This window comes from Somniosus microcephalus, chromosome 31 (assembly GCF_052327205.1).
Source record: "Somniosus microcephalus isolate GS21.2 chromosome 31, FLI_Smic_1.0, whole genome shotgun sequence".
Taxonomy (NCBI): Eukaryota; Metazoa; Chordata; class Chondrichthyes; order Squaliformes; family Somniosidae; genus Somniosus; species Somniosus microcephalus.
Genome location: NC_141017.1, coordinates 21899628 through 21924353, shown reverse-complemented (window position 1 = coordinate 21924353; position 24726 = coordinate 21899628). Strand labels below are relative to the sequence as shown.

At 47.1% G+C, this 24726-nt stretch overlaps 1 protein-coding gene across 1 annotated transcript; it reads left to right on the top strand.

Annotated features, from left to right (window-relative positions):
* The first annotated feature begins 1224 nt into the window (after positions 1–1224).
* On the top strand, positions 1225–24726 carry LOC147097625 (hepatic lectin-like). The gene is made up of 6 exons (XM_085971594.1): positions 1225–1514; positions 9253–9363; positions 10822–10893; positions 12164–12315; positions 20376–20488; positions 23985–24726. Exons 1-6 carry the CDS (start codon positions 1427–1429, stop codon positions 24127–24129), a joined length of 681 nt encoding a protein of 226 aa, XP_085827720.1. The 5' UTR covers positions 1225–1426; the 3' UTR covers positions 24130–24726.

Here is a 24726-nt window from a genome sequence, read left to right as displayed (position 1 = left end):
TCTGTTTTAGTGATGTTGATTGAGGGATAAATATTGGCCGGAACATCAGGGAGAACTCCCCTGCCCTCCTTCGAAATAGTACCACGGGATCTTTTACATCCACCGGAGAGGGCAGAGAGGTTTGGCCTTGGGTTAACGCCTCATCCGAAAGACGGCACTTCTGACAGTGCAGCCTTCCTCAGTGCAGCACTGGAGTGTCAGCCTGGATTTTGAGCTCAACCTCTGGAGTGAGGCTTGAACCTCACAACTTTCTGACTCCGAGGCAAGTGTGCAACCACTGAGCTATAGCTGCCAGCATGTCCCATAAAGTTATGAACTAGCCCATCCGCAGGTGACATGGATTAAACTATAGCACTGGCGTACACAATGGAGCTAAGAAGCCAATCGGAGATCCACTGCTGGTGACTCCATGATGCCTGAGAAACTACAGGTTGGCTACTATTGGCTCCAGATCTACATTAATTACCACAGCAATGCCTTCAGGAGAAAGGGCTAACAGGGTATCACAGATAACAACAGAAAATGCTGGAAAAACTCAGCAGGCCAGGCAACATCCGTGGAGAGAGAAATAGAATCAACGTTTCGGGTCGAAACCCTTCATCAGGACCTGTATCACAGATACCCTGTCCCATGACTTCTACCACCTAGAAGGACAAGGGCAGCAGGCGCATGGGAACACCGCCACCTCCAAGTTCCCCTCCAAGTCACACACCATCCTGACTTGGAAATATATCGGCCGTTCCTTCATCGTCGCTGGGTCAAAATCCTGGAACTCCCTCCCTAACAGCACTGTGGGAGCACCTTCACCACACGGACTGCAGCGGTTCAAGGTGGCGGCTCACCACCACCTTCTCGAGGGCAATTAGGGATGGGCAATAAATGCCAGCGACACCCACATCCCAGAAACTAATTTAAAAAAAAAAAGATAATTCTGATCGTATCCTCAAGTAACCAGAAGGGGGTGGCAGGGGTTAGCATTGACCTCAATGTCTAACAAGCGGAATAACGAGCTAGGATTTTCTGCCCCTCAGTTTCCGGGCATTGAGAATATTGTTTGAAGGTTATTTAGAAGCCCAGTGCAGCAATCAATTTGACCGAGCCCTTAAAAGAACCGCGACAGGATCGAATTCCATTATGTCACAGCATGGTGAAATATCTTGGGCGTGGAATGACTGATATATATACTACACGCTTAGTCACTGTAGAAAGGCAAAATTGCACAGAATGAAAGAAGCAACTGCTAGAACATCTGCATCCCTCGCAGATACAGGAATAAATAGACACGCTCGTGGTGAACCTCAGCCTCCGAAGTGGAAAAGACACAATTGGAGGGTTTGAGGAAGTGCATGACATGTGAAAGCTAACGCTCTTTAATTTGAATCTCGGGGCTTTATTGTGGGCAAGGGAACTTCAGTTAGCAGATATCATGGAGTGTGCTGACATCTATGTTAATGTGGAGGACCATCTCCATGATGGAGAACGAGAAAAAGGGAAAAGGAAAACTGGGATGCCAGGTACATTATTACCATTTCCTACATTACAACAGCGACTGCAGGTTTACGGTGATGGGCAAAAGAACCAGAGAGGGGGAAAGAATTACGCAGCGAGTTGTTACCACCTGGCATGCACTGTCTCAAAGGAAGCAGATTAAATAATGGCCCAGAACTTCGGGTCTCCACGGGTGAGTACGCACGGGGTACTCACCCGTAAGCCCAATGGAAGTGCCGGTTTCCTGCATGCACTGCGCATGCGTGGGAAACCGGCACTTCCGTTCCCCTGAAAGAAGGGGTTCAGAGTTCGAATGCGTGCGCGGGAGAGGCAGCGCGTACGCATCGAACTTACGTTTTTTTTCCAGGTTTCTCCTGGAGGGTAAGTCTCCAGGAGTTACACATGTAAAAAGCAGTCGCAAGGCCTGCTTTTGACAAGGTAAGTAGTGAATTAATTAAAATTAAAACATTTTTTCCACAGGTTTATTATTTTTAAATACTTTAAAGAAAGGTAAGTTTATTTTTAGCCCCGATAGAAAATAAAATTATTTTTTTCAAAAATTTAAATTATTGTTTAAAATAGTTATTTCATGTAATTTATAGTTTATTTAAAAAATGTGATGGTTTAAAAAAAAAATTATTTGAAGATTTAGTGATGTTTTGGGGCTTGTAGTATTTCTAAGTTTGACAGCGCTTCCTGTCAAACTTATGAATACAGATTCCCTGCTACCATTGGCTCTCCATGGCCCACGTGATCCCAGGGGATGCATCGAACTAACTGCGCCCCTGGGATACGCAAGCACTGCGCGCCGGCAGCTGGAGCAGGCCCAGGATCGGAATTCCTCGGGGGCCCACAGCTCAACGGCAGGCGCGCAAGGTAAGTGCAGGTCGGAGGCTTGCACCCGCGGGAAGCCCCCGACCCGAATTTCTGGGCCAATAACTTTCAAAAGAGAAATGGATAAATATTTGAAGGGGAAGAATTTGCAGGGCTATGGGGGCAGTGGGGCTAATGGGAGAGCTCTATCAAAGAGCCGTCACAGGCACGATGGGCCGAATGGCCTCCTTCTGTGCTGTATGATTCGATAATGGTACTTTATTGGCTGTAAAGCATTTTGGGATGTCGTGAATTTTGCGAAAGACGCTGTCGAAATGCAAGCCTTTCGTTTTTGGGGGCGGACAAACTTTCTTGTCACAAATCAAGCGAAGCATAGCAATTACTTCATGAAACGAGCAGGTGTTCAGAGGTTTTTATTAACTCCTGTGACTTTGCTGACAGTAAAACTGGGGGGGGGGGGGAAAGACGGTAAAAGGGTTAACGGGTAAGGTTCATAAGGTTTTTAGATTAATTAAAGGAGTAAGTCATGGCAGGAGAGCTCAGACCCGTGTTCTGCTCCTCCTGCTCTATGTGGGAAATCAGGGACGCTGCCAGTGTCCCTGGCGACCATGTGTGCGGGAAATGCATCCAGCTGCAGCTACTTGTAGACCGCATTGTGGCGCTCGAGCTGCGGGTGGATGAATTTTGGAGCATACGCGATGCTGAGAGGCTCGTGGATAGCACGTTTAGCGAGTTGTTCACGCCTCAGGGTAGGGCAGCACAGGGGGTGACCATCAGGCGGAGCAACAAAGGCAGGCAGGTAGTGCAGGGAACCCCTGCGGACATCCCCCTTTCAAACAAGTATACCGCTTTGGATACTGTTGAGGGGGATGACTCACCAGGGGAAGGCAGCAGCAGCCAACTTCCTGGCACTGGCGGTGCTCCTGCTGCCCAGGAAGGGGGGAAAAAGAGTGGGAGAGCAATAGTGGTAGGGGATTCTATAGTAAGGGGAACAGATAGGCGTTTCTGTGGCCGTAGACGTGAATCCAGGATGGTTTGTTGCCTCCCTGGTGCCAGGGTCAAGGATGTCACTGAGCGGCTGCAGGGCATTCTGGAGGGGGAGGGTGAACAGCCAGTGGTCGTGGTCCACATTGGTACCAACGACATAGGTAAAAAGAGGGATGAGGTCCTGCAGCAAGAATTTAGGGAGCTAGGTGAAGGATTAAAGAGCAGGACCTCAAGGGTTGTAATCTCTGGATTACTCCCGGTGCCACGTGCTAGTAAGTATAGAAATAGGAAGATAGAACAGATGAATGCGTGGCTAAAGGGATGGTGCAGGGGGGAGGGCTTTAGTTTCCTGGATCACTGGGTCTGCTTCTGGGAAAGGTGGGACTTGTACAAGTCGGACGGTTTACACCTGAACCAGAGGGGAACCAATATCCTTGCGGGGAGGTTTGCTAGCACTGCTGGGGGGGGTTTAAACTAACTTGGCAGGGGGATGGGGTACAGAGTGGAGCTATAGTAGGGGGTGATTTACAGCCAAATACAGAGGGAAAAACAAGTCAGCTGGGAAGGCAAAGCAAATATGTGAAGGCAAAAGAGAATATGGCAGGGCTGGAAGGCATTTATTTTAATGCAAGGAGTCTTGCAAATAAGGTGGATGAACTGAAGTTGTTGTTGAACACATGGGAGTACGATATTGTTGCTATCACGGAGACATGGTTGAGGGAGGGTCAGGACTGGCAGCTCAATATTCCGGGGTATAGAATCTTCAGGTGAGACAGAGGGGGGTGTAAAAGGGGAGGGGGTGTTGCAATATTAATTAAGGAGTCAATTACTGCTGTAAGGAGGGATGATATATTAGCGGGTTCCTCTAATGAGGCCATATGGGTAGAACTTAAAAACAAAAAGGGGGCAAGCACTTTGCTGGGAGTGTACTATAGGCCCCCAAACAGTCAGGGGGAGATAGAGGAACAGATATGTAGGCAAATCTCAGAAAAGTGCGAAAATAATAGGGTAATAATAGTGGGGGATTTCAACTTCCCCAATATAAATTGGGATAGTCAGAGTGTGAAAGGCTTAGAGGGTGCAGAATTCTTAAAGTGCATCCAGGAGAGCTTTTTGAGCCAACATGTAGAAAGTCCTACAAGAGAGGGGGCGGTACTGGACCTAATTCTGGGGAATGTAGCCGGGCAAGTGGTGGAAGTGTCAGTAGGAGAGCATTTTGGCGACAGTGACCACAATTCGGTGAGATTTAAGGTGGTCATGGAAAAAGACAAAGACGGCCCGGAAATAAGGGTTCTAAATTGGGGGAAGGCCGATTTTAATATGATAAGGCAGGATCTGGCCAAATTGGACTGGGAGCAGCTACTTATAGGAAAATCCGCATCAAAACAGTGGGAGACTTTCAGAAGGGAAATAGAGAGAGTACAACGCCAACATGTTCCTGTAAAGGTCAAGGGTGGGACCAACAAGCAAAGGGAACCTTGGATGACAAGGGATATACAAAAATGCATTAGAAATAAAAGGGGGGCTTTTGGCAGTTACAAAAGACTAAAGACGGAAGAAGCCCTAGAGGAGTATAAAAAGTGCAGGGGCATACTTAAAAAAGAAATTAGGAGGGCGAGGAGGGGCCATGAAATAACACTGGCGAGCAAAATAAAGGAAAATCCTAAGATGTTTTATAAGTATATTAAGGGCAAGAGGATAACCAGGGAAAGGGTAGGGCCCATTAGGGACCAAAGTGGCAATCTGTGTGTAGAGCCAGATGATGTAGGCGGGGTTTTAAATGAATTTTTTGCATCTGTGTTCACTATGGAGAAAGACGATGCAGACATAGAAATCGGGCAAGGGGGCTGTGACATACTTGAACATATTAGCATCGAGAGGGAGGAGGTGCTAGCGGTTTTAGCAGGCCAAAAAGTGGATAAATCCCCAGGCCCAGACGAGATGTATCCCAGGCTGCTGTGGGAGGCAAAGGAGGAGATTGCAGGGGCTCTGACACAAATTTTCAGAACCTCTCTGGCCACAGGGGATGTACCAGAGGACTGGAGAACAGATAACGTAGTACCATTATTCAAGAAGGGTAGCAGGGATAAACCAGGGAATTACAGGCCAGTGAGCCTAACATCTGTGGTAGGGAAATTATTGGAAAAAATTCTGAGGGACAAAATTAGTCTCCACTTGGAGAGGCAAGGATTAATCGGGGATAGTCAGCATGGCTTTGTCAAGGGTAAATCATGTCTGACAAATCTGATTGAATTTTTCGAGGGGGTGACTACGGGGGTGGATGAGGGAAATGCTGTGGATGTGGTTTACATGGACTTCAGTAAAGCTTTTGACAAAGTCCCGCATAGGAGACTGGTCAAGAAGGTAAGAGCCCATGGGATCCAGGGTGCCTTGGCGCGTTGGATCCTAAACTGGCTGAGTGGCAGGAGGCAGAGGGTGATGGTCGAAGGTTGCTTTTGTGACTGGAAGCCTGTGTCCAGTGGGGTACCTCAGGGATCGGTGCTGGGTCCCTTGTTGTTTGTGATCTACATAAATGATTTGGATGAGAATGTAAAAGGTATGATCAGTAAGTTCGCAGATGACACGAAAATTGGTGGGGTGGTAAATTGTGAGGAGGAAAGCCTCAGGCTACAGGACGATATAAACGGGTTGGTCAGATGGGCGGAAAAGTGGCAAATGGAATTTAACCCTGAAAAGTGCGAGGTGATGCATTTTGGACGGACAAATAAGGCAAGGGAATACACAATGAGTGGTAGGACCCTAGGAAGTACAGAGGGTCAGAGGGACCTTGGTGTACATGTACATAGATCCCTGAAGGCAGCGGAACAGGTAGATAAGGTGGTTAAAAAGGCATATGGGATACTTGCCTTCATTAGCCGAGGCATAGAATATAAGAGCAGGGAGGTTATGATGGAGCTGTACAAAACGCTGGTGAGGCCACAGCTGGAGTACTGTGTGCAGTTCTGGTCGCCTCACTATAGGAAGGATGTGATTGCTTTGGAGAGGGTGCAGAGAAGATTCACCAGGATGTTACCTGGGATGGAGCGCCTCAGCTATGAAGAGAGGCTGGACAGGCTGGGGTTGTTTTCCTTGGAGCAAAGAAGGCTGAGGGGGGACCTGATTGAGGTGTACAAAATGATGAGGGGCATAGATAGGGTAGACAAAGAGGAACTTTTCCCCTTAGTAGGGGGGTCAATAACAAGGGGGCATAGATTCAGGGTAAGGGGCAGGAGATTTAGAGGGGATTTGAGGAGGAACTTTTTCACCCAGAGGGTGGTTGGAATGTGGAACTCAATGCCTGAAAGGGTGGTAGAGGCAGGAACCCTCACAACATTCAAGAAGCATTTGGATGAGCACTTGAAATGCCATTGCATACAAGGCTATGGACCAAATGCTGGAAAATGGGATTAGACTGGACAGGGATGGATGGGCGGCGCAGACACGATGGGCCGAAGGGCCTCTTTCTGTGCTGTAAAACTCTATGACTCTATGACTGATAACAGCGTGGAGGAACGTGAGATCTTTAAGGGAGGATTGCAAGACCTTCCTTTCTCTCTCTCTCTTTAGTCACTAGTACTGCGCAGTTCGCTGGGCTCCATGTAATGGGCTGGAATTCGCACCTCAATGTAATCCCTCAGATCAGTTACCAACAGTGAAAGGGTCGTTTTCTGATTGATAACCGTCAGAAAATTCGACCCCCTTTGCCATTGGCTGTATATGAACCAAGTGAACAGGAAATCCAGTCGTTAACCCACGATGTTACTAACACAGTGAGAAAGGCTTTGACAGCAGACGTGAAGTCGTTAGGCGGATGGGAATGCTTTGAGCCAAAAATGGGAGCCGCTTAAGTTTTAGCTTTGAGATGATTTGCTTCTAATTATTTTATTGAAACTTGAATTGTTTCTAATGCCCTTCCCTCTCTCATGTCCCTCCTTCCCATCTCATTCTCCCTTTGTAATTCCTCTGGTGGTCTTTCCCATTCATTCCCACACTCTTTGCTTCTTGCTCTTTCATTCGTCTTTATTTTCCTCCTTTTATCCATCTCTCTTCTTGACTCTCTCTCTCTCTCTCTTCAGTTTCTTATAACCCTTTTCTATCCCCACCCATCTCTCATCATCGCCTCTTTTCTTTCCACGTTTCTCTTTCATTCCTCCTTATAGTTCTCTGTTTCAGTCCCTCCTTTTTCTCTCTTCGTTCTCATTCTATCCTCCCCCTCACTCTCTCCTTCATTCCCTTTCTCACCTATTCCTCTCAGTCACACCGTGCCTGTTCTTTAAATGGCAAGCTTTTTTAAATTATTCATTCACGGGATGTGGGCATCGCGGGCAAGGCCAGCGTTTATTGCCCATCCCTAATTGCCCTCGAGAAGGTGGTGAGCTGCCTTCTTGAATGGCTGCAGTCCATTGTCGCAGTTTTTTAATGATACAATTGAGTGGCTCGCTGGGCCATTTCAGAGGAGCAGTTAAGAGTCAACCACATTGCTGTGGGTCTGGAGTCACATATAGGCCAGACCGGGTAAGGGCAGTAGATTTCCCCTTCCCGGGACATTAGTGAACCAGATGGGTTTTTACAACATTCTGGTAGTTTTATGGTCATCATTACTGATACTAGCTTTTCAATTCCAGAATTATTTAATTATCTGAATTTAAATTCCACAGCTAGCTGTGGTGGGATTTGAACTCATGTCTCACGGATTACTAGTCAAGTCCTTTGGGATTACTAGTCTAGTAACATAACCACTGTGCTACCGCACTTACCAAGAGCAGCAGTGCGATTTGCAGCTGTTGCACGGCTGGTTTCGCATGTCTGGTTTATGGGTTAAGAGCTGATCATTTGTTGCAGATCCCATAATTAGTGTATAACGTGATGAGTTCAAAATGTATTATTTAGCCAGCATAGCTGCCTGTATTAATGGGGTTAACCTGACATTGAATATGTGGGTTGGTGCAAAGAGTCACACTTCAACAACAACAACTTGTATTTATATAGCGCCTTTAACGTAGTAAAACACCCCAAGGTGCTTCACAGGAGTGTTTTAAGACAAAATATTTGACACCGATCCACATAAGGAGAAATTAGGGCAGGTGACCAAAAGCTTGGTCAAAGAGGTAGGTTTTAAGGAGCATCTTAAAGGAGGAAAGAGAGGTAGCGAGGCGGAGAGGTTTAGGCAGGGAATTCCAGAGCTTAGGGCCTAGGCACGGCCACCAATGGTCGAGCGATTATAATCAGGGATGCTCAAGAGGGCAGAATTAGAGGAGCGCAGATATCTCGGGTGGGTTGTGGGGCTGAAGGAGATTACAGAGATAGGGAGGGGTGAGGCCGTGGAGGGATTTGAAAACAAGGATGAGAAGTTTGAAATCGAGGGGCTGCTTAACCGGGAGCCAATGTAGGTCAGTGAACACGGGGTGATGGGCGAGCGGGACTTCAACCACAGATTAGCCACATGCAGCTCGAGAGATGTTGTACGGACACTGTGATCTAGAATGATGTAAAGGGGGAACCTCTATGAATTATAGAAAATGTTAAATAGTATAGTTAAGATAAACTTTAATTTTAAAGAGTGTTAAAGATATAGCAGAGGTCGCAGCTTGCAATTTTTAGTACAGAAAACTTTCACTTTTAAGGATTGTCCAAGTTTTTAAATTTTAATAATCACATCCTTGTTTTCAAATCCCTCCGTGGCCTCGCCCCTCCCTATCTCTGTAACCTCCTCCAGCCCTACAACTCTCCGAGATCTCGGCGCTCCTCCAATTCTGGCCTCTTGTGCATCCCCGATTTTCATCGCTCCACTGTTGGTGGCCGTGCCTTCAGTCTCTGAGTCACGATGAGAGTGACTCACAGCTTCTCGCTGCCCAGAAAAAAAACGGTTGGTCAATCTTTTTTCACGTGACAGTGCCCCCTGTGATATTCCAGCGCTAATTTATAATTACTCTTTGCAAATAGGTGCAGATCAGAAATCGGAGCGTGTCCAAGGAATGACTCTGATGGGCTATCTGCTCCTGGGTCTCTCCATCCTGCTGTCTGTGGTACTTCTCATCCTTGGAGCTGCACTGAGTAAGTTCTGAGATATTTAACTCCTAAAGTGTGGACCTTGTTATAGTGAATTCTGCAGTGATGTTTATCAATGCTTGTTCTGGGTAGCTAATAATTAGAATAACAAAGTTTTAATGATGTTGGATGAGGAATAAATGTTGGCCAGGACACCGGGGAGAACTCCCCCTGCTGCTCCTCTATATAGTGCCATTGGATCTTTTACGTCCACCTGAGAGAGCAGACGGGGCTTCGGTTTAACGTCTCGTCCGAAAGATGGCACCTCCGACAGTGCGGCACTCACTCAGTGCTACAGCAGAGTGTCAGCCTGGATTATGTGCTCAAGTCGCTGGAGTGGGACCTGAACCCACAACCTTCTGACTCAGAGGCGAGAATGCGGCCCACTGACCCCCCACCAAATGGAAAAACCGCGCATGCGCGGGAATTTGAATGGGCCGCGCAGTCCGTTAAAGGGGCCGTGCACCCAGAAAATAAAATTAGAGGGAACATTGCTGAGCGGCCTTTTCTTGTTTCGTGTTTTCTCGTCTTCTACGAAGAATTACATAGAATGTACAGCACAGAAACAGGCCATTCGGCCCAACTGGTCCATGCTGGTGTTCATGCTCCACTCGAGCCTCCTCCCACCCTGCTTCATCAGCATATCCTTCCATTCCATTCTCCCCTATCTAAGCTTCCCCGCAAATGCATCTATGCTATTTGCCACACCTGGAGTACTGCGTACAGTTTTGGTCTCCTTATTTAAGGAAGGATATACTTGCATTGGAGGCAGTTCAGAGAAGGTTCACGAGGTTGATTCCTGAGTTGAACGGGTTGTCTTATGAGGAAAGGTTGAGCAGGTTGGGCCTGTACTCGGAGTTTAGAAGAATGAGAGGGGATCTTATTGAAACATAAGATTCTGAGGGGGCTGGACAGGGTAGATGCAGGGAGGGTGTTTCCCCTGGCTGGAGAGTCTAGAACCAGGGGTCATAGTCGCAGAATAAGGGGTCGCCCATTTCAGTCTGAGATGAGGAGGAATTTCTTCTCTCAGAGGGTCATGAATCTTTGGAATTCTCTACCCTAGAGAGTTGTGGAGGCGGAGTCAGTGAATATATTCAACGCGGAGATAGACAGATTTTTGAAAAACAGGGGAATCAAGGGGAGCGCGCAGGGAAGTGGAGTTGAGGCCAAGATCGGATCAGCCATGATCTTATTGAATGGCGGAGCAGGCTCGAGGGGCCGAATGGCCGACTCCTGTTCCTATTTCTTATGTTCTTATAACCACTCCCTGTGGTAACAAGTTCCAGATTGTAACCACTCTCTGGATAAAGAAGCTTCTCCTGAATTCCTTCTCGAGTTTCTCCTGAATTCCTTATCGAATTCTGATATATTTTACATAATGTTGAGATGGTGTCAAGATAAATCGGCAAAGGAGGTAAAATCGAACCTCAGACTACAAGATCTAAAGTGTGCTCTTCCTTTCAGTTTTAAGGATGACCGAAGAACTGAGAAGCTCACACACCCATCTCGTGACTTTGCTTTCACAGTTGAACAGCAGTGAGTGTTTGATAGATTTGGAACATTTCTGTCTGCAACCGAAAGTGCCTCCCCAATTTTTCAGACTGAAAACTGTCTCTCCATCGATATTATTTAAGTACAGGAAACTTTGTTATCCGGCACGGACGGGACCGACGTGGTGCAGGTTCATCAACCATTCCGGATAACCGAACGCTATAGTAAAAGATACGGAGCTCAGAGCTCCATATAAAGCAACAAACCCTGTTGCTTAGCAACAGCTTCAGAACAATCGGCACAAGTTGCAAGCGTCTCTGTAGCTTAGCAACAGCTGCAGCTACACCCTTGCACAGCAACAAATGGAGTAAAAAAAGTAATAAAAGTTACCTGAACCTACTCCTGAATTTTGCCGGTTAACCGACATTTCCGGTTATTTAGGGGCCGGTTAATCGAAAGTTTCCTGTACAACTTAAATATTCACTACTTGCCTCAACTGTTCCCTCCAAACCCACCCCTTCCTCTTCCTGCTGTCACCTGCTTTTCTGCAACATTAGAAATACAGAGATACAGCGCCTTTCACGACCACCAGACGTCCCAAAGCGCTCTGCAGCCAATGAAGTACTTTTTGAAGTGTAGTCACTGTTGTAATGTGGGCAACGCGGCAGCCAATTTGCGCACAGCAAGCTCCCACCAATAGCAACGTGATAATGACCAGATCATCTGTTTTTTGTTATGTTGGTTGAGGGATAAATATTGGCCCCCAGGACACCGGGGATAACTTCCCTGCTCTTCTTCGAAATAGTGCCGTGGGATCTTTTACATCCACCTGAGAGAGCAGACGGTTTAACGTCTCATCCGAAAGACGGCACCTCTGACAGTGCGGCACTCCCTCGGCTGGAGTGTCAGCCTAGCTTTTATGTGCTCAAGTCCCTTGGAGTGGGACTCTGAACCCACAACCTTCATGACTCAGAGGTGAGCGTGCTACCCACTGAGCCACAGCTGACAGCATCTCTGACAGTGTAGCACTCCCTTAGTATTACATTATTGTTTAGCTCTGAGGCTTAGTGGGGGCTTCAGAGGTTTGGCATTGTCGATGTACCTGCTGTAGGGCACATTTCACACCTCATTGTCTGGCTCTCCTCTATCCAATCAATCCAGTTGTAAGCCCTTTTATAATGCTCCTATTCCTTACTCACTCCGTGTTTAATTTCCATATTATAGTTTTAAAATTTCACAGCGCTGTCACAAACACTTAGGAGCTGTCTCTCGGTCATGTACGCGAACAACTGGGGGCCATTTGCCATCTCTACAGGCCTACCACATCCCGAGGGCTTCTGCAAATCGAGTTCTTTCGGACAGAAATGTTATTATTTTTCAACAAACGGAAAAGATTGGTCATCAGCCCAGGAATTCTGTACATCAAAGATGTCCTCGCTTGTCGTCATTAACAGCGCCGAGGAGCAGGTAAGCGCTTCCTCATTTTCCGGCTGTAGAATATTTCTGGCAAATGCAGATTATTTATCAACACGAGTGGATCTCCTGTGGTGCTGCTTGTGGTAGAGTAGAGGATTCACTGTTTTATAAGGATAGGAACTTCACACAATGTAGCGCATAATTACATAGAATCGTAGAGCTCAGAAGCAGGCTGAACTGGTCTATGGCGGTGTTTATGTTCCACCCTACTTCATCTCAGCCTATCAGCATTACAGCAACAATTTGCATTTATATAGCGCCTTTAAAGTAGTAAAACGTCCCAAGGCGCTTCACAGGAGCAATTATCAAACAGAATTTGACACCGAGTCACATAAGGAGATATTAGGACCGGTGACACAAAGATTGGTCAAAGAGGTAGATTTTAAGGAGCGTCTTAAAGGAGGAGAAAGAGGCGGAGAGGTTTAAGGAGAGAATTCCAGAGCTTAGGGGCCTAGGCAGCTGAAGGCACGGCCGCTAATAGTAGAGCGATGAAAATCGTGATGCGGAAGAGGCCTGAATTGGAGGAATGTCGAGATCTCGGAGGGTTGTGGGGCTGGAGGAGGTTACAGAGGTAGGGAGGGGGCGAGGCCGTGGAGGAATTTGAAAACAAGGATGAGAATTTTAAAATCAAGGCGGTGTCAGAAAGAAAGAAAGACTTGCATTTATATAGCGCCTTTCACGACCACCGGACGTCTCAAAGCGCTTTACAGCCAATGAAGTACCTTTTGAAGTGGAGTCACTGTTGTAATATGGGAAACGCGGCAGCCAATTTGCGCACAGCAAGCTCCCACAAACAGCAATGTGATAATGACCAGATAATCTGTTTTTGTTATGTTGGTTGAGGGATAAATATTGGCCAGGACACCGGGGATAACTCCCGCTGCTCTTCTTCGAAATAGTGCCATGGGATCTTTTACGTCCACCTGAGAGAGCAGACGGGACCTTGGTTTAATGTCTCATCCGAAAGACGGCACCTCCGACAGTGCAGCACTCCCTCAGTACTGCACTGGAGTGTCAGCCTAGCTTTATGTGCTCAAGTCCCTGGAGTCAGACCCAAAGCCAGTGCAGGTCAGCGAGCACAGGGGTGATGGGTGAACGGGACTTGGTGTCAGTTCAGATATGGGCAGCAGAGTTTTGGATGAACTCAAGTTTATGGAGGGTGGAAGATAGGAGGCCGGCCGGGAAAACATTGACAGAAAATGCTGGAAATACTCAGCAGGTCAGGCAGCATCTGTGGAGAGAGAAACAGAGTCAACGTTTCAGGTCGAGGACCTTTTCTCCAGAAGATGTTCTTTCTCCTTTTCTTTATAATGTAGAGAATAAACTGCAGACAAATAATGGACAGCCTGGAGTGAGTCTAAGGGGGAAAAATTTGGTTGGTTAGCGCCTCTGAGGGGCACTAACGGGGCGCTAGGAACTTAGCATCCGAGCGTGGCGATTTTAGCGCTGCTCGTGAAATTGACCAGTCGTTTTGCGGCGGCACTAAACAATACTGCCACCATCTCCTGCGGCCGCAGATCGTGAGGTCAGTCGATCGTGAAACACCCCGGATCGGATATTGAGTCTTAGCGCCTGCCGCTAGGAACGACAGGTAGAGGGGAACGTTTTCAGGTTGGGAAGGGCCTGGGGAGCGCTATTTAAAGGTGGGCACTTCCTGCCTTTTCTTGTCGGCAAAATTTTTAGTACACGCAGGTTGAGAGGGAGAGAGACGTCTGGAGAGATTTAACGATGTCCTAAGGTTAGCACTGTTGCCTCACAACACCAGAGACCAGGGTTCGAATCCGGCCTCGGGCGACTGTCTGTGTGGAGTTTGCACATTCTCCCCGTGTTTGCGTGGGTTTTCTCCGGGTGCTCCGGTTTCCTCCCACAGTCCAAAGATGTGCGGGTTAGGTTGATTGGCTATGATAAATTGACCCTTAGTGTTAGGGGGATTAAATACGTGGGGTTACAGGGATATGTGTTGGTGTAGGGGTTATGGGGATCGGGTGGGATATGTGTCGGTGCAGGCTCGATGGGCCGAAATGGCCTCTATCTGCACTGTTGTGATTCTGTGAAATTCTGAGTTTTGGCCCTCAGCACCACTTTTGAGGTTCCTAAGCGCCGAGCTCTTTCCCTGGGCCTATCCATTAGTGCTTCCAACACAATTGCTTTCGAGGTCTCTCCAGGCCGAGATTCAAGGCTGCAACGAGCAGGGAGTGGCTGGCCAGTAAGATGGCCCCTCCCCTTTAAGAACTGGACGGCGCCAGTCTGTCTGGCTTCCATGGTAACGGACATTGCCTGAGCTTCGGTAGGGTTCTGAGGTAGTGCCTCGTTCCCTGACGGTAGCACCTTGAGAGGTGTGTAGCGCCTGATTTAGCGCTCCAATCACCTCCAGGGGTGATAGAGGCGAATTTTGCATCGGAGGTGATAATTAGCGCCAGGTGCTAAACTTTACGCCCGGCCGATATTAGCGTTTCAAAATGGGCGATACCCAATTTTTCCCCCATAGACTTTAATCTCATGATTAATGGGATAAGTGTAATGCTAATGAGGGGAACTCCCCATAACGTGATCCGCCAGCCAATAGGTTGATAAAACGGGACCGTAATGGAAGATTGTTCCTTTCAGGTGGATCCTTGTTGTTAAAGAACATAGGAACGTAAGGAGCAGGAGTCGGCCATACGACCCCTCGAGACTGCTCCGCCATTCAATAAGATCATGGCTGATCTTCAAACTCAACTCCACTTTCCCGCCCGATCCCCATATCCCTTGATTCCCCTAGAGTCCAAAAATCTATCGATCTCAGCCTTGAACATACTCAACGACTGAGCATCCACAGCCCTCTGGGGCAGAGAATTCCAAAGACACTCAACCCTCTGAGTGAAGAGATACGTTGCCGCCCTTGATGTATCTCTCAGCAACTTCCTGTTTCTCCACTATTTTGATCTTGTTGGACAAAGAAAGGAAGGGAAACTTTTTAGAGCTTTTCTTACAGCTGCGCTGCTTCTGCTATGCGTGACTGTACAGCTGAGGCTGCTCGAGACCTCATTTGTACCCAGTTCTGGGAAAGCTATTGGCCAAGCTCTGTATCCATAGTTTCTGGAGGAGGAAGTGAAGAACCAGAAGATGAAGTCACTAACCCTGCCCAATAAAAGCTCAATCGGCTGCATGGTGCGAGTGTGCACTGAAGGTTGGGAAATACGGCAGAGATCTCCCTTGATGCATCTTTGGAATTCTCTTTGGAAGGTGGAGATGAGGTAGATGATCAGCCGTGATCTTATTGAATGGCGGAGCAGGCTCAAGGGGCCGTATGGCCGACGACTCCTATTTCTTATGGCTTGGAGTGAGCCTACAGCGTAAACATTCAACACTGTTCTAACCTTCACAGCCACTGACAGAACTACCCCTGGCCTGAAAGTCTTGCTGCAGAAGCCTCAAGGGTCTGTGCTGGCCCCTTTTTGTAAAAGGTAGTCCCTGAATGCGGGTGTCTTCAGACACGTCCTGGTGCAATAACCTGGCCCCGTACTCATGGGTGGCACTCCAACATGGCCCTGCACCTCTGATGGGGCCTCGCAAAATGAGCTACACACTCCATTGATTTGGCAAGACAGCTCTACCCATGTTGTTCATCGTTGCGTCACAATGACTTGACATACAAGAGACTGAGGAAGCAGACACTTCCAGATCTCTTTCAGCTTCACCTTTACCTAACTCTGCACTATTCATAGCGTTAGTAAGCAGCCTAAATATTCCTTCCGATGTGCAGTACCTTCTAATTGCCTGTTTTAGAACTCATCTGCCACTGACAGATTTTCTCTGCTTTCTTGGGTGGTCTCCTGACTATTTCCTCAGATTCGTCCACTTCCCCAAGTTCAGTATCGTTTGTCAGTTTCAGCGCTCTGCAATCAGCATTTATTTCAAAACTGTTGGCACCAGAACGCCAGACTGAGTCATTCCGACCCACCCCTCCCTAACATCACCCACTAACCAGTTCCTCTCTTGTATTCTTTCCTTCTTTTTATATTTAACCTTGAATTCACATTGGCTTAATCTTTAGTCGCGATGTTTTCGAGGTTCTTTGAAAGTCATTTTTTTTTTATCCTTAGTCCACTTGGGAGTTTACTTCTTCAGAAGAGTTAAGTAGGTTGCTGTCATAAAAGCAGAACTTGCCTTGTAACGGGAAATTGTTTTGTAATGTATCCTTTTTTTTAATATAATGAGCGTAGACATTAAGGGTAATTGCATTCCGAACAAACTAGACTTAAAATGGAGGCTATAATTACCTGCTCAGCAACAAAATGGAGGCCAGTGCCAATGCGTCTACAAGATGCAGGCAAGGGTCTTTGATTTGCAGTTGGAACTGGATGTGGGGACCCCGACCTATGGGGGTGAGTGTAATCTCAGCCACCTGACGGGAAACTGACGCCATTGAAGTCAATGGAAATTGACACGGTGTGTAAATCAGGCGGTCGATCTGATTGCGTCAGTTTCCTGCCTGGCAGGTCAAGTTAAAATTATCCACAATATCTCGGAACTGAGCTTAATTAGATAATGCCTCTCATCAAAGCATCAATTAGGTATGCATGGGCTGGACGAGGTACGGAGGGCAGCTTGTCACATTTTTCCATGCACCAAATACTCCATTGTGTCTTTGAGCTGATTTGATTGAACGTTCACCGTCCGAAAGCCTACTGAAAGGGGATATAGAAGACGATGGCCGTGATTTTACCAGCGGTGGCGGGAGAGTCGGTTTCCGGGTTCCAGTCCTGATCCTGGCTGCAGCCGTTCTGTCAAAGGGATTTTCACTTGATTGGCCTTGTTAAGCCCACCCAGGGATGTCGTCAGGGGTCCCTGGCTGCAGTGGCGCCAACCTTTCAATGATCTCAGTGGATCACGAAACATTACTGCAAAGCCACACTCAAACTCATCCTGCTCTGCCACTCAGCACATCCCCATCCCTCTGCCTTCCCTACCCTACTCCTGCACATCCTTACTCACACCAACTTACCTTGTACCTCCACCCATCCCTCTCTATCTACATTATCACTTCCCCATCTCACTAGCCACCCCTCACACTCACCCTTGTCCTACTGCAAGCACACCAACTAACAACACACAAGGGTGGGCACTTGAGAGGTTTAGCCAATGTCCATGTGAAGTTTCTGGTAATGTGTTTTCATACAGTGAAATCTATTTTTCCAACACTGCCCCTTATTGGATAGATCTGAGCGCACCTTGAGAAGTGTCTTACTGAGTTCCAGTGAATGTTGAGACAGAACTTTCCCCCCCCCCACCGCTTTGGTGATGAGCGTGCATGGAATGGCTTGGACATTAAAGGGATGCTTCACGGTGCTGGTGTGGGATGATGTCAACCTGGCGCATCATGTGGCAGCCAGGGTTAACAGCGTCAAGCGAAGTAAATCTGGCCATGGTGATGCCATCGCTGGCCTCCTGGGCAGCAATGTTGTCAGGGGCTGATGCCCTGCGTCCTGTGCAGCATCAGGTGATGGCGGAGAAGGTTGGTGATGTTGTTGGTGTGCCTGGTGATGATGGTGTTGGGGCTGATCGTGGAAGGATTCAGAGGACCAAGGTCTGATTTTTTTTTCAACGGCACCAATGTTGCTGCAATAGATGGCAGCTGCAGGCGAGAGGACAGAAGCGATCTGTCAATGGTGAGAGAGGTTGTTCCAATGAGGTGGCACTGGACAAACGGTTGGCTCTAAACACTTGCAAGCTAAAGAGATCTCTATATGTATTACAAATAAAGTAACCAACAGTTTCTGTGCTCTGAAACTGACCATCTGCAACATGGCATCCTTTACACCACATCAGATAAATCAGAGCAAACTCAAATCATGCCAGGGTGAGCTGGCGTGTCCCTGAGCAGCGGGTAACCTGTGGGGGAGCACGTAAAATTGGAAGGAGGCCTCAAAACAGCAATAAATTGGCTCTTAACAAGCCATTTAACGAGCTCAATTGTATCCCCCACTGCTTGGTGTCGGTTCAGTTCTCCACTGACAGACCCGACACCTGGGAGACTCGTGGAGGCGGGTCGACAGCGGGTTTCCTACCCGCTGTCAATCTTTGCTATTTTGACAGTGGACCCGCCTCCAAACCCGTCCTCTAGCGCCAGCAAAATTCCAGCCAACCTTTCCTTTAATTTTTAGTTCAGTTTTGGTCATCGAAAAGGCGACCGCTGAATTGTGTGTGTTAGATATAGCGCTTCACCCACTTTATCAAGGATAAAATAAGAAAGACTTGCATTTCTATAGCGCCTTTCACGACCACTGGATGTCCCAAAGCACTTTACAGCCAATGAAGCACTTTTTTTGAAGTGTAGTCACTGTTGTAATGTAGGAAACGCGGCAGCCAAATTGCGCACAGCAAAACATTGTGATAATGACCAGATAATCTGTTTTAGTGATGTTGATTGAGGGATAAATATTGGCCAGGACACCAGGGATAACTCCCCTGCTCTTCTTCAAAATAGCAACGTGGGATCTTTTACGTCCACCTGCGAGAGCAGACGGGGCTTCAGTTTAATGTCTCATCCGAAAGATGGCAGACTTCAGGTGATCACCTCTTCCGACCCCATTGTACTTAGTCTTGTGCCCCGAAAATGGGTGGTAAATCAAAGGAAAATCCAACCAATGGTCTGAAGAAGACACTTAAACTCTTGCAAACCAATTCAGTCTTTGTTGTTTTATAAGTACAGGTAGACTATCCTTTATCCGAAAACCTCGGGACCAGCGTGTTTCGGTTTTCGGAAAATTTCGGATTTCGGAAGGTGAGCAAAAACACTTCGGTTTTCAGAGTAATTCGGTTTTCGGGAGTGCGGATAAAGGATACACTATCCCTTATCCCGGGGGGTGGGGGTCGGCAAGGGTGGGGGTCAGCGGGGGTCGGGGTCGTGCGCACGACTTACGCTGAGCGAAAACACTTCGGTTTTCAGATTAATTCGGTTTTCGGGAGTGCGGATAAAGGATACACTATCCCTTATCCGAAAGGGTGGGGGTCGGCGGACCTTATGAATACCTGAGTGGGATAAATAAAGACTATAAATACTGTAGTTACAGGAATAAATACTCTAGTACAGTTTATTTGTAAGGAAAACATCGGCGGGGGTCGGGGTCGGCGGGGGTCGGGGTCGTGCGCACGACTTACGCTGAATGATTTCGGTTTTCAGAAGTGCGGAAAAATGCTACACTATCCCTTATCCGGCTAGGCCTGCAATCTCCTACCCAGGAGGGAACTCAGTGACACTCTGCCCTGCTCAGCGTAAGTCGTGCGCCACTCTGGTCATGTCGTGTGCACGACTTACGCTGACCGAAAAAACCTTCGGTTTTTAGAGGGTTTCGGTTTTCGGAAGTTCGGATAAAGGGTAGTCTACCTGTATTTGTAATACAGGAAACACTTTTTTTATCCGGGACCGGCGTGGTGCCGGTTTATCTAAAAGTCCAGATTACAGAGAGGTATAGTAAAAGGTACGAGAGCCCCGTACACAGCAACAGATCCAGGCTTCCCTGTTGCTTAGCAACAGGTGCAGGAACCCCGGCCACAAGATCCAGGCGTCCCTGTTGCCTAGCAACAGGTGCAGGAACCCCGGTTACACAACCACAGATCCAGGAACGGCCACTAATATGAAGTAAAACTTACCTGAACCTACTCCTGAATTTTGCCGGTTAACAGAGATTCCCGGTTATTTAGGTGCCGGTAAATCGAGTTTCCTGTATTAGGTTCTGGCTCGTTTCTGCTTCTGCGTAATTAACCCACTTGTAAATAAATCTATTAGTTTCAGCCTGAATTCTACATTCTGACAGTGTGGTGTTTCCAAGCCTTTCAGAATGAACAGGAATGCACGGTGCGCAGCTCATGTGGTTCTTGTGCCTTGGAATAAGGTTCCAGATGTTAATCCGCAGGAGGGGGTGCCTATTTATGGAAACGTCCCTTTTCTGTCAGTGTCTGAATTATAATAATTGATCAGGTGGGATCACCCCTTTCTACAGCCTTGTTGGCTGCCATTCATCAGGTTATTGTCTCTCACAGTTGCGGCTTCTTTACCTACTTCACAGACATTCATACGAAAACGGATTAATTCAAAACCGCACTGGATCGGACTCACAGACCTGGCCGCTGAAGGTGATTGGCGCTGGGTGGATGGAACCAATTATTCTTCCTCAGTAAAGTGAGTTCACTCTCCGAGCATGCATTCTGCTCAATCCTTGTGGGGCTTCATATTAAATTTGAAACATGGAAAAAAGTGAGCATGATAGTAGCAGACGTCAGGAGGACATAGACAGACTGGTGAAATGGGCAGACACAATTTAATGTGGAAAAGTATGTACTGATGTGCTGAGGCAATGTAATCTAAATGGTATTATTTTGAGTGCGGTACAAGAACAGAGCGACCTGGGGGGTGTCTATTCACAAATTTTTGAAGGTGGCAGGGCAAGTTGGAAATAAGATCATGGCTGATCTTCTACCTCGACTCCACTTTCCTGCACTATCCTCATATCCCTTGATTCCCTTAATATTCAAAAATCTATCGATCCCTGTCTTGAATATACTCAACGACTGAGCCTCCACAGCCCTCTGGGGTAGAGAATTCCAAAGATTCACCACCCTCTGTGTGAAGAAATTTCTCCTCATCTCAGTCCTAAATGGCCGACCCCTTATTCTGAGACTGTGACCCCTGGTTCTAGACTCCCCAGCCAGGGGGAAACATCCTCCCTGCATCAAGCACTTCAGTACAGGAAACTCTCGATTTACCGGCACCTAGAGTAACTGGAAATCTCTGTTAACCGGCAAAGTTCAGGAGTAGGTTCAGGTAAGTTTTACTTCATATTAGTGGCCGTTCCTGGATCTGTGGCCGTGTAACCGGGGTTCCTGCACCTGTTGCTATGCAACAGGGACGCCTGGATCTGTGGTCGGGGGTTCCTGCACCTGTTGCCATGCAACAGGGACGCCTGGATCTGTGGCCGTGTACGGGGCTCTCGTACCTTTTACTATACCTCTCTGTAATCCGGACTTTTTGATAAACCAGCACCACGCCGGTCCCGGATAAAAAAGAGTTTCCTGTACTACAACTAAGTATTAGCCTAAAATAAAAGACTTGCATTTATATAGCACCTTTCATGACCTCAGGACTTCCCAAAGCGCTTTACAGCCAATGAAGTGATTTTTTGAAGTGCAGTCACTGTTGCACTGTAGGAAATAAGCCTAGATCATTGGCTCAAGTCCTGGATGCTTGAGCCAGTGATCTTCTGGTTTAGAGCTCAGGGTGCTACCATAAAGCTAAACTGATACTGAGAGACCAGAATGTACCAGGCCCAGCTAGCTCAGTCGGTAGAGCTGTGTGTCTCAGGGTTGCGGGTTCAAGCCCCACATTGGGTGGTTTGCCTTTTGATTATGAAGGGGTTCGATAGGGTAGAGATAGAGAAGATGTTTCCACTTGCAGGTGAGAATAGAACTTGGGGCCATAACTATAAGATATTCACTAATAAATCCAGTAGAGAATTCAGGAGAAACTTCTTTACCCAGAGCGTGTTGAGAATGTGGAACTCGCTACCACAGGGAGTGGTTGAGGCGAATAGTATAGATGTATTTAAGGGGAGGCTGGATATACACATGAGGGAGAAAGGAATAGAAGGATATGGTGATAGGGTGAGATGAGGAGGCTCGTGTGAAGCTTAAACACCGGCACGGACCAGATGGGCCGAATGGCCTGTTTCTGTGCTGGAAATACTTTGTAATTTTGTCACCAGAAGTTCCCTTTTTTTGTTGAAACTTTGACGGGGATAGAGAGAAGCTGTCTACCATTTTGCATTCAAGGGATTTACAGTTGAGTTGTGTTACTGTATAAACTGGGACCAAGCTGTGGAGAGGTCCTAATTCTAAATCTCACCCACACAACCCAGGGCAAGGTCTGTCACCAGAGTATTATGTTTAACTGAGTTGTGTTGGGTCAGTATTTCAAGTCTAGCTAGCAGGTTATGGGCTGAGTTGTTGGAGCTTCCCTTTACAAGGAATTGAGGCTGATGATAGTATAGTTAGGATCCTAGAACAACTGAGCAAACACCAACAGACTATTAAACTCGTGTAGGTATGGATCCTGGAGAAGGTCTCTTGCTTTGACATTTCATGGTTAACTCAGAAATCTAACTTCGAAATTAAGTTTGAACGGATTTATGTCAAGCCTCATTTTAAAGCCCAGCAGAAGAGCCATATCCCGCATCTAAGGGAAAGCTTCATCCCAGACAACCCTCTGATGCATGACTCCTGAGGCCCTCTCCCTTCCCCACCCCCCAACACTCACCCATTCAATTGCCACAAAAGCTTTGTCCAAGGCTATCTAGGTTCCTCTTAAAGTGCTCTATTCGGGTAGTTGATGGTCAACCTTCTGACTTTCACCAATTTAGGGATCCCCAGGACTTCTCTCTCTCTCTCTCTCTCTCTGTTTTTCCCACAAATCAGTGACCTGCTCTAACTCGTCCTCACTATTTTGCTCATGATTCCACTCTACATTCCTGAGCTCCTTTCTAGGTGCAAGCCCTCAGTGCACACTCCAGCCCTCTCGCTGTGCAATGGCTGATACACCTAACGTTGGTCTCCGCCACGCTGTTTGATGGGACAGTAACAATCTTTGAGGGCAGTTTCTTTATCACTTTTGCAAGTTCAGCCAACATCTCTGACCTTCAATTGCTCTGCCCCTAAGTCCTCGATTCATTGACATACTTGCTCTCACTATCTCCTCTGATCTCAAATGGAAATCTTACAGTCCCTCCATTGCTTAAGGTGCCTCAGAGAAGCTCAGCTTTCACTTTTGTGTCATTTCCTTCAACATAGCCCAAGCCTGCCCAAGACTTGAATGCAGCTGTCTATCTGGAGACACCCTCCTACTCCACTCTCACATTCCTGGACAAGATATAAGCAGAAACTCAGCAACTGATCAGCATTCCCTCCCTCACATCCACTCGTCAACCTCTCCCTCACCAGTATAAACTGCCTTGCGTATATTTTATTGGTTCAGATGTGCTCATTGCTACTCCTGGATTCCAACACAACCTTCCTCCTCATCAAGACTCATCGAACTGCCACCCCCTCTAACCCTCTGTTTCCCAGGACCTCAAAGCTGCAGAACCCCTTCCCTCCTTCAATCTCTCCTCCTTCATGTGCTCTTCAGTTCTAAGAACTAACATTGTTGGAACATTATGATGTTATTAAACATTAAGGGATAGTTTGCTGTGTGCAGAGTGTGTACAACAACAACAACTTGCATTTATATAGCGCCTTCAACATAGTAAAACGTCCCAAGGCGCTTCACAGGAGCGATTATTAAACAAATTTTGACACTGAGCCATGTAAGGCGATATTAAGACAGGTGACCAAACACTTGGTCAAGGAGGTAGGTTTTAAGGAGCGTCTTAAAGAAGGAGAGAGAGGTGGAGAGGTTCAGGGAGCGAATTCCAGAGATTAGGGCTTCAAGAGTTGAAGGCACAGCTGCCAATGTTGCAGTGATGAAAATCGGGGAGGTGCGAAGCCAGAATTGGAGGAGCACCGAGATCTCGGAGGGTTGTAGGGCTGGAGGAGGTTACAGAGATAGGGAGGGGTGAGAGAGGTACACTCGATTTCATCGGAAACCGAGGCTGATATTCTATTCCAATTCTATCTCTCTTCTTTAGATTTTGGAAATCGGGTGAACCCAATAATTCTGGAAAGAGGGAAAATTGTGCAATGATGTTAACTGATGGACAATGGAATGACCTTTCGTGCAACAGAAATCTTAACTTCATTTGTGAAAAACCAATGATGTATTATTTTACATAATGTTTCACTGAAGTGAAGAGAGAAGATTGGATTCCTTCTGTTTTATTGTAATGTTGATCCCATATTTAATCAATCTGTACAAACCACTTCGCAAACACTTGACTCTTCCCTGCGGGAGCCAATCTCTAGGCCTCTGCGTCGAATTGTATTCATTGGATCTTGAATGCCAGGGTTGGTGCTATGATGGGTAAATGCCCAGCTTCAATATTCACTTATCCAATGCTAAGTATTCTTATGCTATTCTCTGAGTATTGGAAAGGTTCTGCTGTAAATTAAAGATAACGATGGTTCCCACTGCAGGAAATTGAGAAAGACTTGCAGTTCTTTCATCGTCAAGATTGTCGCCAGTGTGATTGGTAAAAGAACCAGAGATGACATGAGACATTTCTTTACACAGCAAGTTGTTGTGATCTGGAATGCGCTGCCTGAAAGGGTGGTGGGATCAGATTCAATAGTAACATTCAAAAGGGAATTGGATAAATGCTAGAAGGGGAAAAAAATACAGGGCTATGGGAAAGAGCAGGGCGGTGGGATTAATTGGATAGCTCTATCAATGAACCAGTACAGGCACAAAGTGCCGAATGGCCTCCTTCTGTG

Coding starts and splice junctions, on each gene's coding strand:
- LOC147097625 (XM_085971594.1), top strand. CDS start 1,427: ATGGAGTGTGCTGACATCTATGTTAATGTGGAGGACCATCTCCATGAT. Junction 12,316..20,375: donor TTAACAGCGCCGAGGAGCAG/GTAAGCGCTTCC, acceptor CCTACTTCACAG/ACATTCATACGAAAACGGAT. Junction 20,489..23,984: donor AATTATTCTTCCTCAGTAAA/GTGAGTTCACTC, acceptor TCTCTTCTTTAG/ATTTTGGAAATCGGGTGAAC.